The following is a 15,216-nucleotide window of genomic DNA, read 5'->3' as shown; positions in this document are numbered from 1 at the left end:
GTTAGAGGGGGAGGGAGGGAGAGTTAGAGGGGGAGGGAGGTACAGTTAGAGGGAGGAGGGAGGGAGGTACAGTTAGAGGGGGAGGGAGGGAGAGTTAGAGGGGGAGGGAGGTACAGTTAGAGGGGGAGGGAGGTACAGTTAGAGGGAGGAGGGAGGGAGGTACAGTTAGAGGGAGGAGGGAGGGAGGTACAGTTAGAGGGAGGAGGGCGGGAGGTACAGTTAGAGGGAGGAGGGAGGGGGAAGTGGAGGCAGGCTTGGGAGACAGAGAGTGAGAGGATAGACCTGCACCTCGTGAGGTGGAGCAGTTCAGCGAGGTCTGCCCACACTCCTCACACGAGTCTCTGACTCTGTCATGGGCAGCATCAGTGCCCTGTTCATTGCCAACACGCAGCATGACACTTCCCGGCCACCACTCCAAGTATCACACGCAGCTCCCCGCCAGGGCAGCAGCGGGAGCACAAGAAAGACATCAGTCAAAGCTGGCACTCTACCTTACTGATCTCCTCCTGCAGTTTATTCTGCTCGCTTTGTTTCGAGGTCTGTCAAAGAGGGGTGGTGGTGGTGTTGGGGGATGGGGGGGGTGCGGGGTGAGGAGAAAAGAAAGAATATTAATAACAGGGTTTGCTCAGTGCTGGTCGTTGCCTCTCCCCAGGCGGGGTTTGACCCTCTAGCCCTCCACGTCACTCCAGCCTCACGTCGACATGCTCAGCTCTTCCCTAACCCTCTGACTGCCCGCGAGGAACACCACTAGCAGGAGTTCCAGATAGCAGCTCTGCTGGTGCAAGCTCTGGGCACCGCGCCTTGGGAAGGGTAAAGTGACCATGGGAGAGCGAGCGCGGTGCAGATTTTGCCAGAACGACGCCTGGACTGGACTCCCTAAGGGTCAAATGCCGAGCTGAACATTCTCGTCGCGTTCCCCGGAGTTTAGAAGGTCAAGGGCTGATTTGATGGAAGTTTTCAGGATATTTGGAGGAAAATGATAGTTGGCTTTGGCGGGGGGTGCGGAGAGAGAGAGAGACAGAGTCTGGGAGCTGGGGGGCGAGTCTAAAACTGAGAGGCAGACCTTTCAGGAGTGAAATGAGGAAAGACTTCTACACACAAAGGGCGGTCGGAGTTTGGAACTCTCTTGCCCCCAAAACGCTAATTGGCGCCGGGTCAATTGTTAGTTTTGTCATGAAATGCTGGGCTTCAGATTTAAAGCGCCCGCTTAAATTGAAGGTGAAACAGACAGTTCCGGAAAGGAGGGGGTGCGGGTGAAGAAATCGTGGGAAACACCTTAGCTCGGAGACATGCCCGTGTGATCTGGCTGACATGGGGAGGGAAAACACAAACAGAAAATGCACCGGAAGTGCTGGTGCCTGCACCAGCGCTGGGGTCAAGGGAGCGCTGCCCTGCCCTGGGTTCGGGGTCGCGGGAGAACCACCCTGCCCGAGCTGCAGTCTTTGTGAAGAGATGTTAAATCCAGGTCCCGTCTGCCCTCTCAGTTGGGTGTAAAAAGAAAATACCATGGCCACCCTTGGGAGAACAGTCGGGTGGGGTGGTGGGGGTGGGCGGAGGTGGTGGAGTCTTCCCAGGCGTACAGGGGCTGGTGTTTATCCCATAACCAACATCACTAAAAACAGATGATCTGGGCCATTGCTGTTTGCAGGAGCTTGCCGCGCGCAAATTGGCTGCTGCGTTTCCTACATTACAACAGGGAGCCCACTTCCCAAGCAGTTGATTGGCTTTTGGAGGTCCGGAGGTGGCGAAGGGCCTCGGGGTTGGCGAGTTCTTTCTGCAGCATCTCACCTCCAGCGCTTGAATCTGCTCCTTCAACAACCTTTTCTCCTCGCGTTCCATCTCCCACTTCAGTTCCACGTCTAATGAGGTTTGACGAAAATATGGGTTTTAAGCAGGGGCAAGAGCACTCGCTTCCCCACCACCCCACCACCCCCCCCACCTACCCCTCCCCCCCTACACACCACCCCCCTTCCCCCACAGTGAAAACCGCAAACGACAGAAGCCACATCTCTGTGCTGGCTCCACCACCTCCCAGGGGTCAAGCGGGTAGAGGCCGAGCCATTCAGAGGACGTGGCACACCGCTGCCCCCCTCTGCCAGCTCCTGGCAGTGCCGGGGGGGGCGGGGGGGGGAACAGAAGCAGACCGGGGTTTTTAAAATTCATGGGGATGGGGGGGACGTTGCTGGCCAGACCAGCATTTGTTACCCAGCCCTGATTGCCCCTCGGACTGAGTGTCTCACGAGGGCCACTTCGGAGGGCGCGGTAAAAGAGTCAACCCCATCGCCGTGGGGTCTGGAGTCACGTGTGGGCCAGACCGGGTAAGGAAGGCAGATTTCCTTCCCTGAAGGGGTATTAGGGAACCAGATGGGGTTTTTTTATTTTTACAACAACCGAGGATAGTTTCAGGGTCGCCGTTACCAGGACTGGCTTCTAATTCCAGGTTTTATTCATTGAGTTTAAATTCCACCAGCAGCCGGGGTGGGATTTGAACCCGCGTCCCCAGGGTATTAGCCCGGGCCTCGGGATTACTAGTCCAGGGAGGTAATCACTGAACCACCGGCTCCCCCGAGCTGCAGAGACAGCAGCCACAGCCGCGGAGGGTTGTCCACCAAGGCTTTGCGGGCCCAGCCCCACTTCTCCCCAAAATCCCTGTCGAGCTGCAGCTGCTCCCTGCAGACAACCAACCCACCTCCCCGCCCAGCAGCCACAACCCCCCACCCCACCCCCAGCACTTACCGCTAAGTTCCTTCAGCTTCTGCTCCAGTTTGGCACACTTGGACTCTGTCTGAGAGAAGAACGGACACAGTCAGCACGCCGGTTTAGAACAGGGAGCAGAAAGCGCGCTCGGTCCCATCGCCCAGCGGGAGCTCCAGGACACACAAAACCTGTCCGGTGTTTCCGCAGGAGGAACACAGCAATTGGCACAGCCACTGGAAACTAAACTGCCATCTTCATCGAGGTGTGGGGGTATCAGTACGGAGAAATGGAGCACGTCCTGTTTCAGGTTCCAGCGACCCCATCCAACACTCCCAGGACAGGTACAGCACGGGGTTAGATACAGAGTAAAGCTCTCTCTACACCGTCCCCATCAAACACTCCCAGGACAGGTACAGCACGGGGTTAGATACAGAGTAAAGCACCATGTACACCGTCCCCATCAAACACTCCCAGGACAGGTACAGCACGGGGTTAGATACAGAGTAAATCTCCCTCTACACTGTCCCCATCAAACACTCCCAGGACAGGTACAGCACGGGGTTAGATACAGAGTAAATCTCCCTCTACACTGTCCCCATCAAACACTCCCAGGACAGGTACAGCACGGGGTTAGATACAGAGTAAAGCTCCCTCTACACTCTCCCCATCAAACACTCCCAGGACAGGTACAGCACGGGGTTAGATACAGAGTAAAGCTGCCTATACACTCTCCCCATCAAACACTCCCAGGACAGGTACAGCACGGGGTTAGATACAGAGTAAAGTTCCCTCTACACAGTCCCCATCAAACACTCCCAGGACAGGTACAGCACGGGGTTAGATACAGAGTAAATCTCCCTCTACACTGTCCCCATCAAACACTCCCAGGACAGGTACAGCACGGGGTTAGATACAGAGTAAATCTCCCTCTACACTGTCCCCATCAAACACTCCCAGGACAGGTACAGCACGGGGTTAGATACAGAGTAAATCTCCCTCTACACTGTCCCCATCAAACACTCCCAGGACAGGTACAGCACGGGGTTAGATACAGAGTAAAGCTCTCTCTACACCGTCCCCATCAAACACTCCCAGGACAGGTACAGCACGGGGTTAGATACAGAGTGAAGCTGCCTCTACACCGTCCCCATCAAACACTCCCAGGACAGGTACAGAACAGGGTTAGACACAGAGTGAAGCTCACTCAAAAGCACCACTGTGCCGATGCAACTTTTTGCATTGTTCTCTTACCTGCTCCAATTTCTCCATCAGGGTTTTGCTCAGTTCTTGTGCCCCTTTCTCAGTCCCCTCCTCTGCTTCCTGTTGCTTCTCCGTGGTAGGCACCAGTCCATCTGTGATGTCCACTTCTTGCACATTGACATCCTTCTCTTCGCTCTGGCGAAGGGAGAGGATCTCTTTTTCATAGCGTTGCTGCAGAGCTGCCAGCAAACAACAGAGTTTATCGCACACTTAGACCCAACTAATCTCACATTTCCAGGTTAAGCCAGAGCCTATCCCCATCAAACACTCCCAGGACAGGTACAGCACGGGGTTAGATACAGAGTAAAGCTGCCTCTACACCATCCCCATCAAACACTCCCAGGACAGGTACAGCACGGGGTTAGATACAGAGTAAAGCTCCCTCGACACCGTCCCCATCAAACACTCCCAGGACAGGGAAAGCACGGGGTTAGATACAGAGTAAAGCTCCCTCTACACTGTCCCCATCAAACACTCCCAGGACAGGTACAGCACGGGGTTAGACACAGAGTAATGCTCCCTCTACACTGTCCCCATCAAACACTCCCAGGACAGGTACGGCACGGGGTTAGATACAGAGTAAAGCTCCCTCTACACTGTCCCCATCAAACACTCCCAGGACAGGTACAGCACGGGGTTAGATACAGAGTAAAGCTCCCTCTACACTGTCCCCATCAAACACTCCCAGGGCAGGTACAGCACGGGGTTAGATACAGAGTAAAGCTGCCTCTACACCGTCCCCATCAAACACTCCCAGGACAGGTACAGCACGGGGTTAGATGCAGAGTAAAGCTCCCTCTACACCGTCCCCATCAAACACTCCCAGGACAGGTACAGCACGGGGTTAGATACAGAGTAAATCTCCCTCTACACCGTCCCCATCAAACACTCCCAGGACAGGTACAGCACGGGGTTAGATACAGAGTAAATCTCCCTCTACACCATCCCCATCAAACACTCCCAGGACAGGTACAGCACGGGGTTAGATACAGAGTAAATCTCCCTCTACACTGTCCCCATCAAACACTCCCAGGACAGGTACAGCACGGGGTTAGATACAGAGTAAAGCTCCCTCTACACCATCCACATCAAACGCTCCCAGGACAGGTACAGCACAGGGTTAGATACAGAGTAATGCTCCCTCTACACTGTCCCCATCAAACACTCCCAGGACAGGTACAGCACGGGGTTAGATACAGAGTAAAGCTCCCTCTACACTGTCCCCATCAAACACTCCCAGGACAGGTACAGCATGGGGTTAGATACAGAGTAAAACTCCCTCTACACCGTCCCCATCAAACACTCCCAGGACAGGTACAGCACGGGGTTAGATACAGAGTAAACACACAGCAGCAAGGTGAGAAACATTTGGCAGCCTGTTGTAAGACAGCGTGTTATGGAATTACCTGCCACGTTTTTCTGTAGTGCTGTATTCTCCGCCTGTAGTCTCAGTAGTTCCCCATCAACCGGACTGGACTGTGACACGGTGTCGGACACGGGGGCCCCGTCTTTAATCCGTTTATTCTCCGCCTCCAGCTCTTCGATCTGTGAGCAGAGCTGAGGCGGGGGAGACACAGAGTCAGGTCCAAAGTGAGGAACCCTCTCCTCCGAGGCCGGACGAGCGTGGGATTGGCCTTCAGCCCCTTGACCCAGCCCCAAGGGCAAGGTCACCGTTCCTTCAGCACCGCGGACAGCTCCCCCTGCCAGGGCGCCAGGGCCAATAGCAGCTCCCACCTCAGGAGCGCTGGACACGTCAGAGCTATGGAGACCTCCAGTGGAGGGGGTGCGGGTGGGGGTCCAGAACAAAGTGAGTTTGCTGGATGGGTTTACACCGAATATTGAAGACGCCGCCAACCTATGAAGATGTTGGGCGGGACATGGATATGGGTGGGGGGTTAAACTTTTAAAAAAACCGCCAGATGTCGCTAATAGTTTAAAACAAAAACACCCTCTGCTGGACTGCTTTGATTCACAGGCCATCTGATGCAGCTCAGAAACTAAACAGCAGAACTTTGGTCGTGCAGTTTCAGTGGCGTTCTTTGCTGGCATTTCCCCAAGGGCGATCATGTCGTTATGAATGCTTGGCTTAGTTTCAAAAACGACAACGCTCTCAGCAAGGGGTGCTGAGTTCACAGTTTGACAGTTTCAAATGCCTGACTGCTTCTGAAACAGCTGGGAGTGGAAATTCCGTGACTCGTGGATGTGGGTCCGGCAAGTTGGGAAATCTCCCGATTTGAGCTACCCCCACCTCAGTAACGAAAATCTGGCCCTATGGCCCAAAGTGCCCACACTTACCCGCCCATTCCCCAACCAACCCCCTACCTACACCACCCGCCCTCTCAAACCCACCTCTCCCCGAACCCGCCCCCTCAAACCCGCTCCCTCAAACCCGCCTCTCCCCGAACCCGCCCCCTCAAACCCGCCTCTCCCCAAACCCGCCCCCTCAAACCCACCTCTCCCCGAACCCGCCCCCCCAGACCCGCCCCCCAGACCCGCCCCCCCCTCAGTCCCGCCCCCCCCAGACCCACCCCTCCCCGAAGCCACACGCCCTCTTCACCAAATCCACAACCGCCACCCACCCCAACCCCCCCCCCCCCCCACCCCCACGGGAGTCGCTGGCTCGTGACCAACCGAGATGGAGGAGGTTTACTCGGGAAGGCACCGAACACGGAGAGACTTTGTCAGGAGCAGGCAGAGCTCAAGTCAGGGTATCAGAGAGAGCGCCCAAACCTCCCGACACCTCGCCCGCCCCCCCCCCCCGATCCCTCTGAGCACCACCCGCCCCGCGTGTGACAGAGTCTGCGGGTCGCGCACTGGACTTATCGGCCATTTCAGAGCCCGTGGAGCCGCAGCGGGAGCGAGTCCCCCTCGATCCCGAGGAAGAACAACTCCACAATAACGCAGGAAACGGAAGGAGGCCATTCAGCCCTTCCTATCTGCTCCGCCGTTCAATTAACAGGATCAAGGGATACAGGGATAGTGCAGGAAAGTGGAGTCAGCATCCAAAAATCCATCTACCTTTGACTTGAATACGCCCGATGACTGAGCACCCTCTGGGGTCGAGAACTCCAAAGACTCACAACCCTCGGGAGTGAAGAAAATTCTCCTCTCAGTCCAAAATGCCCCCCCCACCCCACCCCAATCCGGAGACTGTGATGCTCCCAGATGTGTTCTAGGCTCTCCAGCCCAGGGCAGGGAGCCAGCCTCTCAGAATTTTACGGGTTTCAACGAGATCACCCCTCGCTCTTCAACACTCCAGGGAACGTCGGCTCGCTCTTGAACCCTCCTTGCGGCGATAGCTTTCGCTCATCCCCGGCTATTAACCAGACTGCCGACGGGTGAAGGGGCGTTATAGGGTGGAAGAGCTGAGCTCTAGTTATGACCCAGGAGGGTGGGGGGGTGGTGGGGGGTGGGGGGGGAAGGATGAGGAACAAAGCCCCTACCTTGGAGAGCTCCTGCATGAGAGTGGTGTTCTGTAGGCGGAAGTCATCCTCTTGGCTGTGCAGTTTACTCTGAAGCATCTCATTCTCGCTCAGGAGGGCATCCATTTCCTGTGTTGAGAGCAAAACAATAAAGCAAGTACCTACGCATGTAGGACACAACACCTTCGACGAGTTGGGCTCCGATTACGGGCACACACAAACCCAGACAACCCCCCCCGCCCCCCCCTCCCCCGAGGCCCCTCCCAAACGCAGCAGTGACCGATAGAGGAGCGACAATTCTCAAAATTCATTCATGGGATGTGGGCGTCGCTGGCTGGGCCCAGCATTTATTGCCCATCCCTAATTGCCCCCTTGAGCAGGTGGGGGGTGAGCCGCCTTCTTGAGCCGCTGCAGTCCCCGTGTGGTGCAGGTACTCCCACCGTGCTGTTAGGGAGGGAATTCCAGGATTGTGTCCGTGTGGTGTAGGTACTCCCACCGTGCTGTTAGGGAGGGAGTTCCAGGATTGTGTCCGTGTGGTGTAGGTACTCCCACCGTGCTGTTAGGGAGGGAGTTCCAGGATTGTGTCCGTGTGGTGTAGGTACTCCCACCGTGCTGTTAGGGAGGGAGTTCCAGGATTGTGTCCGTGTGGTGTAGGTACTCCCACCGTGCTGTTAGGGAGGGAGTTCCAGGATTGTGTCCGTGTGGTGTAGGTACACCCACCGTGCTGTTAGGGAGGGAGTTCCAGGATTTTGACCCAGCGACGGTGAAGGAACGGCCGATATATTTCCAAGTCGGGATGGTGAGGGGCTCGGAGGGGAACTTGCAGGTGGTGGGTGTTCCCCGTGTGTCTGCTGCCCTTGTCCTTCTAGATGGTAGAGGTGGTGGGTTTGGGCAGCGCTGTCGAAGGAGCCTTGGCAAGTTGCTGCAGTGCATCTTGCAGATGGTACACACACACTGCTGTCCCTGTGCGTCGGTGGTGGGGGGAATGAATGTTGAAGGTGGCGGATGAGGGTGCTGATCAAGCGGATCCAGGTACAAACACCCAATCTTCGGTGAGCGAATATACAGAACGTGCCGAGATGTAAAAACGCAGGGCCAGAACACGTAAAGCTACAGACGGACACACACACGCGCACACAGACGGACGTACAGCTAGGTAAATAAACGACCAGAAGTGAACACACGCAGACACGGGGAGGCGCTGATACCATAAGATACAAGGCAAAGGAGCCCAGTTTGATGGTCACAGAGGAGAGGGAAACTCAGTGAATTGTTACCTGGGCCTTCTTGCTTTTCGTTACAGCCTGAGGGAAGTGAAAAGGAAAAAAAATGATAGTTTTTCAGCACGAAACTCCAGGTTATACAGAATGCCCAGCACCGAAAGAGACCATTCGGCCCATCTGCTCAGTGCTGGTGTTTCTGCTCCACGCCTGCCTCCCCTCAACTCCCTCTTCGCCAGCGCCCAGCCCTACCCCGCATCACGGGCACGCAGGAGCAGGAGGAGGAGGACATTCGGCCCCCTCGAACCTGCTCTGCCATCCCATTAGATTATGGCTGATTGTCCAGCCCGATGCCATTTCCCTGCTGCGCTACCCCCATATCCAGCAGTCCATCGAGTTCTGTCTTCCGTTCTTCCCTGGTGTGTTTATCCAGCTTCCCCTGCAACTGCACCTGGATTGGTCACCCATAAGACCATAAGGCACGGGAGCAGAAATTAGGCCATTCGGCCCATCGAGGCTGCTCCGCCATTCAATCATGGCTGATCAGTTTCTCAACCCCATTCTCCCGCCTTCTCCCCAACTCACTCCACACGCCGGCAATCCAAACATCGCGGACGCCGGAACAGCAGCAACAAAAAAACGCTGGAACCTTTCTGGACGAGAGGTCATCGAGCTGGACCACGAGCTGTGTCTAAAAACAGAAAACGCTGGAAAAAGACTCAGCTGGTGCAGCAGCGTCCGTGAAACAGAATTAACGTTTCGAGTCCTCGTGACCCTTCTTCAGAGCTGCTTCCCTCTCTCTCTCTCTCTCTCTCTCTCTGCCTGACCTGCTGAGCGTTTCCAGCATATTTGTGATTTTATTCCCTGTGGTGGCGAGTTCCATATTCTCCCCACTCTCGGGAAATGAATTTTCTCCTGAATTACCCACCGATTGGATTTATTAGTGACTGTCTTATGTCGATGTCCCCCTGGTTCTGGTCAGCACCCTCACAAGTGGAAACATCTTCTCTACGTCGACCCTATCGAAACCCCATCCATCATTTTAAAGAGCTCGATCAGGTCACCCCACTCAGCCTCCTCTTTTCCAGAGACAAGAGCCCCGGCCTGTTCAATCTTTCCCCAATAGTTATAATCTCTCCGTTCTGGGATCGTCCTTGTGAATGTTCCCCGGTGTCTCTGAATCTTTATGTACAAGACGACATGACTGACTCTGCACCCACCCTCGCCCCACAATCGCCTAGCTGGCGTATGGGGGCTGGTGGGATCTCACAGCGGGCGGGTCCCTACCTTCTGTGCCTTTGCCAAGTCCTTCTCCACATTGGTAGACTTCTGCCGCAGAGAATTCAATTCTGTAATGGGAGGAGAGAGTTAGGGTTTCCACTGCCCCAGTGCTGGCTGGGTCCCACATCCAACTCACAGATAACGCCCCGGCCCCACCACAGTGCGTTAGATACAGAGCGAAGCTCCCTCTACACCGTCCACATCAAACACTCCCAGGACAGGTACAGCACGGGGTTAGATACAGAGTAAAGCTCCCTCTACACTGTCCCCATCAAACACTCCCAGGACAGGTACAGCACGGGGTTAGATACAGAGTAAATCTCCCTCTACACCGTCCCCATCAAACACTCCCAGGACAGGTACAGCACAGGGTTAGATACAGAGTAAAGCTCCCTCTACACTGTCCCCATCAAACTTTCCTCCTTTAGCTGATGCTCTTTCCTTCTACTTGTTCCCTCACCTGCATTCTGTTTCCGAAGCTGATCCGAGAGTTGGTAGTTCTGGGTTCTCAGCTCCAGCAGCTGAGCCTGGGATGTGGATTCAGGGAGTGAGACAGAAGAGAAACAGATTTGGGTTAACCTTCATTCCAACATTGTGTTTAGAAAGAAAACTTTGCATTTCTCCAGCCCCATTCATCACCTCAGGACGTCCAAAAGCTGCTCACCACCAATTAAAGAGTTTACTTGAAGTCTGCCCCCTGTTGTAATGTAGGAAACTCAGCAGCCAATTTGTGCACAGTAAGCTCCCACAAACAGCAATGTGAGAATGACCCAGATCATCTGTTTTTAGTGATGCTGGTTGACGGATAAATATTGGCCCCAGGACACCAGTCCCCACTGTCCTTCCAACCCCCTCCCCCCCAAACCCCACCCCCACCCCCCCACCAACTATTACTCTCTTTAGATCTACCCAAGAAAGCAGAGACAGGGCCACGGGTTAACATCTCATCCTGAAAGACAGCAACAGTGCAGTGCTCCTTATTCTGGCAAGACCTGGACAATATCCAGGCTTGGACTGACAAGTGGCAAGTAACATTCACACCACACAAGTGTCAGGCAATTACCATCTCCTTCAAGAGAGAATCTAACCATTGCCCCTTGACATTCAATGGCATTACCATCACTGAATCCCCCACTATCAACATTCTGGGGGTTACCATTGACCAGAAACTGAACTGGACCAGCCATATAAATCCTGTGGCTACAAGAGCAGCTCAGAGGCTGGGAATCCTGCAGAGAGTAACTCACCTCCTGACTCCCCAAAGCCTGTCCACCATCTACAAGGCACAAGTCAGGAGTGTGATGGAATACTCCCCACTTGCCTGGATGAGTGCAGCTCCCACAACACTCAAGAAGCTCGACACCGTCCAGGACAAAGCAGCCCCGCTTGATCGGCACCCCATCCACAAACATTCACTCCCTCCACCACCGACGCACAGGGGCAGCAGTGTGTGTACCATCTACAAGATGCACTGCAGCAACTCGCCAAGGCTCCTTCGGCAGCGCCGCCCAAACTCACGACCTCTACCACCTAGAAGGACAAGGGCAGCAGACACATGGGGAACACCACCAACTGCAAGTTCCCCTCTGAGTCCCTCAACATCCCAACTTGGAAATATATCGGCTGTTCCTTCACTGTCGCTGGGTAAAAATCCTGGAACTCCCTCCCTAACAGCACGGTGGGTGTACCTACACCGCATGGGGACTGCAGCGGCTCAAGATGACAGCTCACCCCCACCTCAAGGGGCAATTAGGGACGGGCAACACATGCCAGCCTAACCAGTGACACCCAGAAACCAAGAATAAAATGCGACTGGATAGAGTGGATATGAAGGGGCTGTTCCTGTTGGCCAGAGAAGTCAGTAATCGGGGGAACACAGATTTAATGTCACTGGTAGAGGGAGGAGCATTTTTTTCATCCAGAGGACAGTGGGGCTCTGGAACTTACTGTCTGAAAGAGACTGGCCAAGGCAGAAACTCTCAGTGCATTTGAGAAGTACTTGGATATGCACCTGAGGTCTAAGGCCTATGGGCCAAGAACCGGAAAGTCTGGTGAAACAGGATGCCTCTTCGTCAGCAGCACTTTCTGCGCCGTTAATCTTTTGCCCTTTCAAAAAAGGGAATTGGACAAATACTTGAAGGCTGGAGGGTCAGGGTGACCAACTGGCTCATATTTTAAGGGATTGTCACACCTTCCCCTTTTGTCCTACAAACTTCTGAAGGGGTTTGACAGGGTGAGCGCTGAGAGATTGTTTCTGCTGCTCGGGGGGAATCTAAAACACGGGGGCACAGTCTCAGGATAAGGGGGCCGATCATTTAAGACTGAGAGGAGGAGAAATTGCTTCACTCGAAGGGTTGTGAATCTTTGGGATTCTCTACCTCAGAGGGTTGCGGATGCTCCATCGTTGAAGACATTTAAGGCCGGGAGAGACCGATTTTTGGTCTCTCAGGGAATCGAGGGATATGGGGAGTGGGCAGGAAAGTGGGAGTTGAAGCCCAATATCAGCCATGATCGCACTGAATGACAGAGCAGGCTCGAAGGACCGAATGGTCTACTGCTCCTATTTTGCAAATTATTATGTCCCATATTTCTACAACAACCAGTGGGAGACTGAGCGCTGGGAGTCTCAGATCTGAGTAGGACCGCAAGGCTGAGAGACAGCCAGTGGAGAGATGGTAATGTTGCAAGCTCACCCACCTCCTGCCCCCCTTCCCCCCGCTGTCATGGTGGAAGTGTCCCTCATTTTATTTCATGAGAGTCGGTCACTCTGGTGGGGGAACGTTTGCAGAGTGGATGGGAGAAAAGAGCAGGAAGGGACTGGGATTAATCGGCCAGCTCTTTCATACAGCCAGCACAGGCACGATGGGCTGAATGGCCTCCTCCTGAGCAATTCAATGAAATCACAGAATTGTTACTGCACAGGAGGAGGTCATTTGGTCCATTGTTTCCCTGCCAGCTCTCTGGATGAGTAATTCACCCAGTGCCATTCTCCTGCCTTATCCCCGTAGCCCTGTACGTTTGTTTTCAGACAATGATCCAATTCTCCTTTTGAAAGCCTCAATTGACTCTGCCTCCCCCACACTCTCAAGCAGCGCATTCCAGATCCCAACCACTCGCTGGGTGAAAAAGTTTCTCCTCGCGTCTCCGTCACTTCTTTTACCGATTGCCTTCAATCCGTGTCCCTCTGGTTCTCGATCCTCCCGCCAACGGGAACAGTTTCTCCCTGTCCGCTCTGTCCCAGACCCCTCGCGATTTTGAGCACCTCTATCGAATCTCCTCTCAACCTTCTCTTCTCCAAGGAGAACAGTCCCAACTTCTCCAGTCTATCCACGGAACTGAACTTCCTCATCCCTGGAACCGTTCTCGTGAATCATTCCCACACTCTCTCTCCGATGCCTTCACATCCTTCTAAAAGTGTGGTGCCCAGAACTGGACGCTGTACTCCAGCTGAGGCCGAACTAGTGTCTTGTACAAATTCAACACAACCTCCTTGCTCTTGTACTCTATGCCCCTATAAGGCAAGCCCAGAATATTGTACGCTTTATTAGTCACTCTTTCAACTTGTCCTGCCACCTTCAAATGACTTATGCACCTATACACCCAGGTCCCTCTGCTCCGGCACCCCCTTTAGAACTGTACTCTTTATTTTACATGGTCTCTCCGTGTTCTTCCTACCGAAACAAATCACTCTACCGCATTGAACTTCAGCTACCGCCTGTCCGCCCCAATTCCACCAACGGGTCTACGTCTCCTTATGAGGTTTCAAACTAGCGCCCCCCCCCCCTCCCCACCCCACCACCCTTTTTCCCGGCTCACAACGCTTGGAAACGTCATACCGTTCGCAGATTTTGCACACCAAGGGTGTGGGTCATCAGGAGGAGCGAGGAGCAAAATTGTTCTGAATTAACGTCAAACGTTGCTTCGCCTGATTGGAAGGCAAACGTCGAAATGAAACCCATCAAATAAATTCTGGGGCCCAAATCACCCTGGATAACAGGTTTAAATGTGTGGCTTGGTCAGATCAGGTCTATGAACAAACAAGAGGTGCAGGTTGACCAGTAACTTCCTGGTCATTCCTGGGGAGGAGAGGAGGAGGAGGAGGAGGAGGAGGACGGGGTTGGGGGGGGGGGGGATATAAGACTTTAAACTGCTTCTTTTATTTCAAATGTCAACCATTTAAAAGGTGGAAATGGGGTCTCCAGAAATCAATGAGAAAGTGCAGCCGGCCCCCAGGGACCTCCCCCCCGGCCTGGGCCGCTAACTGAGGTCGGGGTCTGAGTCTGGGCCTAGTCTCCAGAGACTGGGTGACTAGGAGCCCGGGGTTGCACTTCCAGGCTGATTTTTTTCCCCCATTCTCATGTTAATGTGAAGCCCACCAGGGTCGAAATGCCCTGCAATCCACCTCCCCCCCCCCCGCCCCGGCAATATTTGTCCCCCTCCTTGGCTTTACCTGCATTCGCTGGAACTCCTCCTCTGAGAGAGCCTGCGCCATCTTTGCCGGTCCTGGTGCGGGCGCCCGCTGCTAACCGCAGGATAAAACCGGCCCGACCGCCCCCGCCACCCCCAACTTTTCAACGAGGGGAGACGTTAGGCCGCCCGTCCGCGACGCTTTTTCGCATGCGCGTGGCGACGAAACAAGGAAACACACAAACAAACAGGTGTGACGAGAACCACCCCCCCCCCCCCTCCCTCCCTCCACCAAGGATCACATGGGGACATCACAGAGGGCAGTTTTTGAACCGACGCAAATTCCACGGTGCCTTTAAGGAAGTTTTAAAGGGGAAGGCCTTTCAGCTTTCTGACTCCTCTCACTCTTTCTTAAAGGGGCCAAGGAAGTGTTAGGGCACCTGCCATTTGTCCATGCTGGCACCGCAACTTCACCCTCGCCTCCTGAGTCTGAAGGTTGCGTCCCAGTCCCGGGATAAAAACCTGGGGGTGCGAGCTGAGGGAGCGCTACACTGTCGGAGGGTCAGTGCGGAGGGAGCGCCGCACTGTCGGTGGGTCAGTGCTGAGGGAGTGCCGCACTGTCGGAGGGTCAGTGCTGAGGGAGCGCCGCACTGTCGGAGGGTCAGTGCTGAGGGAGCGCCGCACTGTCGGAGGGTCAGTAGTGAGGGAGAGCCGCACTGTCGGAGGGTCAGTGCTGAGGCAGCGCTACACTGTCGGAGGGTCAGTGCTGAGGGAGTGACGCACTGTCAGAGGGTCAGTGCTGAGGGAGAGACGCACTGTCAGAGGGTCAGTGCTGAGGGAGCGCCGCACTGTCGGGGGGTCAGTGCTGAGGGAGCGCCGCACTGTCTGAGGGTCAGTACTGAGGGAGTGGTGCGCTATCATACAACTAT

At 54.7% G+C, this 15,216-nt stretch overlaps 1 protein-coding gene across 1 annotated transcript; it reads right to left on the bottom strand.

The window, feature by feature from the left end:
- Window positions 1-491: 491 nt before the first annotated feature.
- Window positions 492-14,482, bottom strand: LOC121274237 (GRIP1-associated protein 1-like; the record flags this gene model as incomplete). Its single annotated transcript, XM_041181434.1, has 10 exons — window positions 14,331-14,482; window positions 10,341-10,407; window positions 9,887-9,948; window positions 8,657-8,683; window positions 7,401-7,508; window positions 5,364-5,514; window positions 3,949-4,136; window positions 2,737-2,785; window positions 1,789-1,859; window positions 492-539 (listed from the first exon to the last, which is right to left on the bottom strand). Coding segments are annotated over exons 1-10 (813 nt in total), but the record flags the coding sequence as incomplete, so codon positions are not given.
- Between the last annotated feature and the right edge of the window lie 734 nt (window positions 14,483-15,216).

Source organism: Carcharodon carcharias, assembly GCF_017639515.1.
Source record: "Carcharodon carcharias isolate sCarCar2 chromosome 35 unlocalized genomic scaffold, sCarCar2.pri SUPER_35_unloc_4, whole genome shotgun sequence".
NCBI classification, from domain to species: domain Eukaryota; kingdom Metazoa; phylum Chordata; class Chondrichthyes; order Lamniformes; family Lamnidae; genus Carcharodon; species Carcharodon carcharias.
Note: the sequence above shows the minus strand (reverse complement) of the source record. Positions and strands in the feature narration are given on the sequence as shown.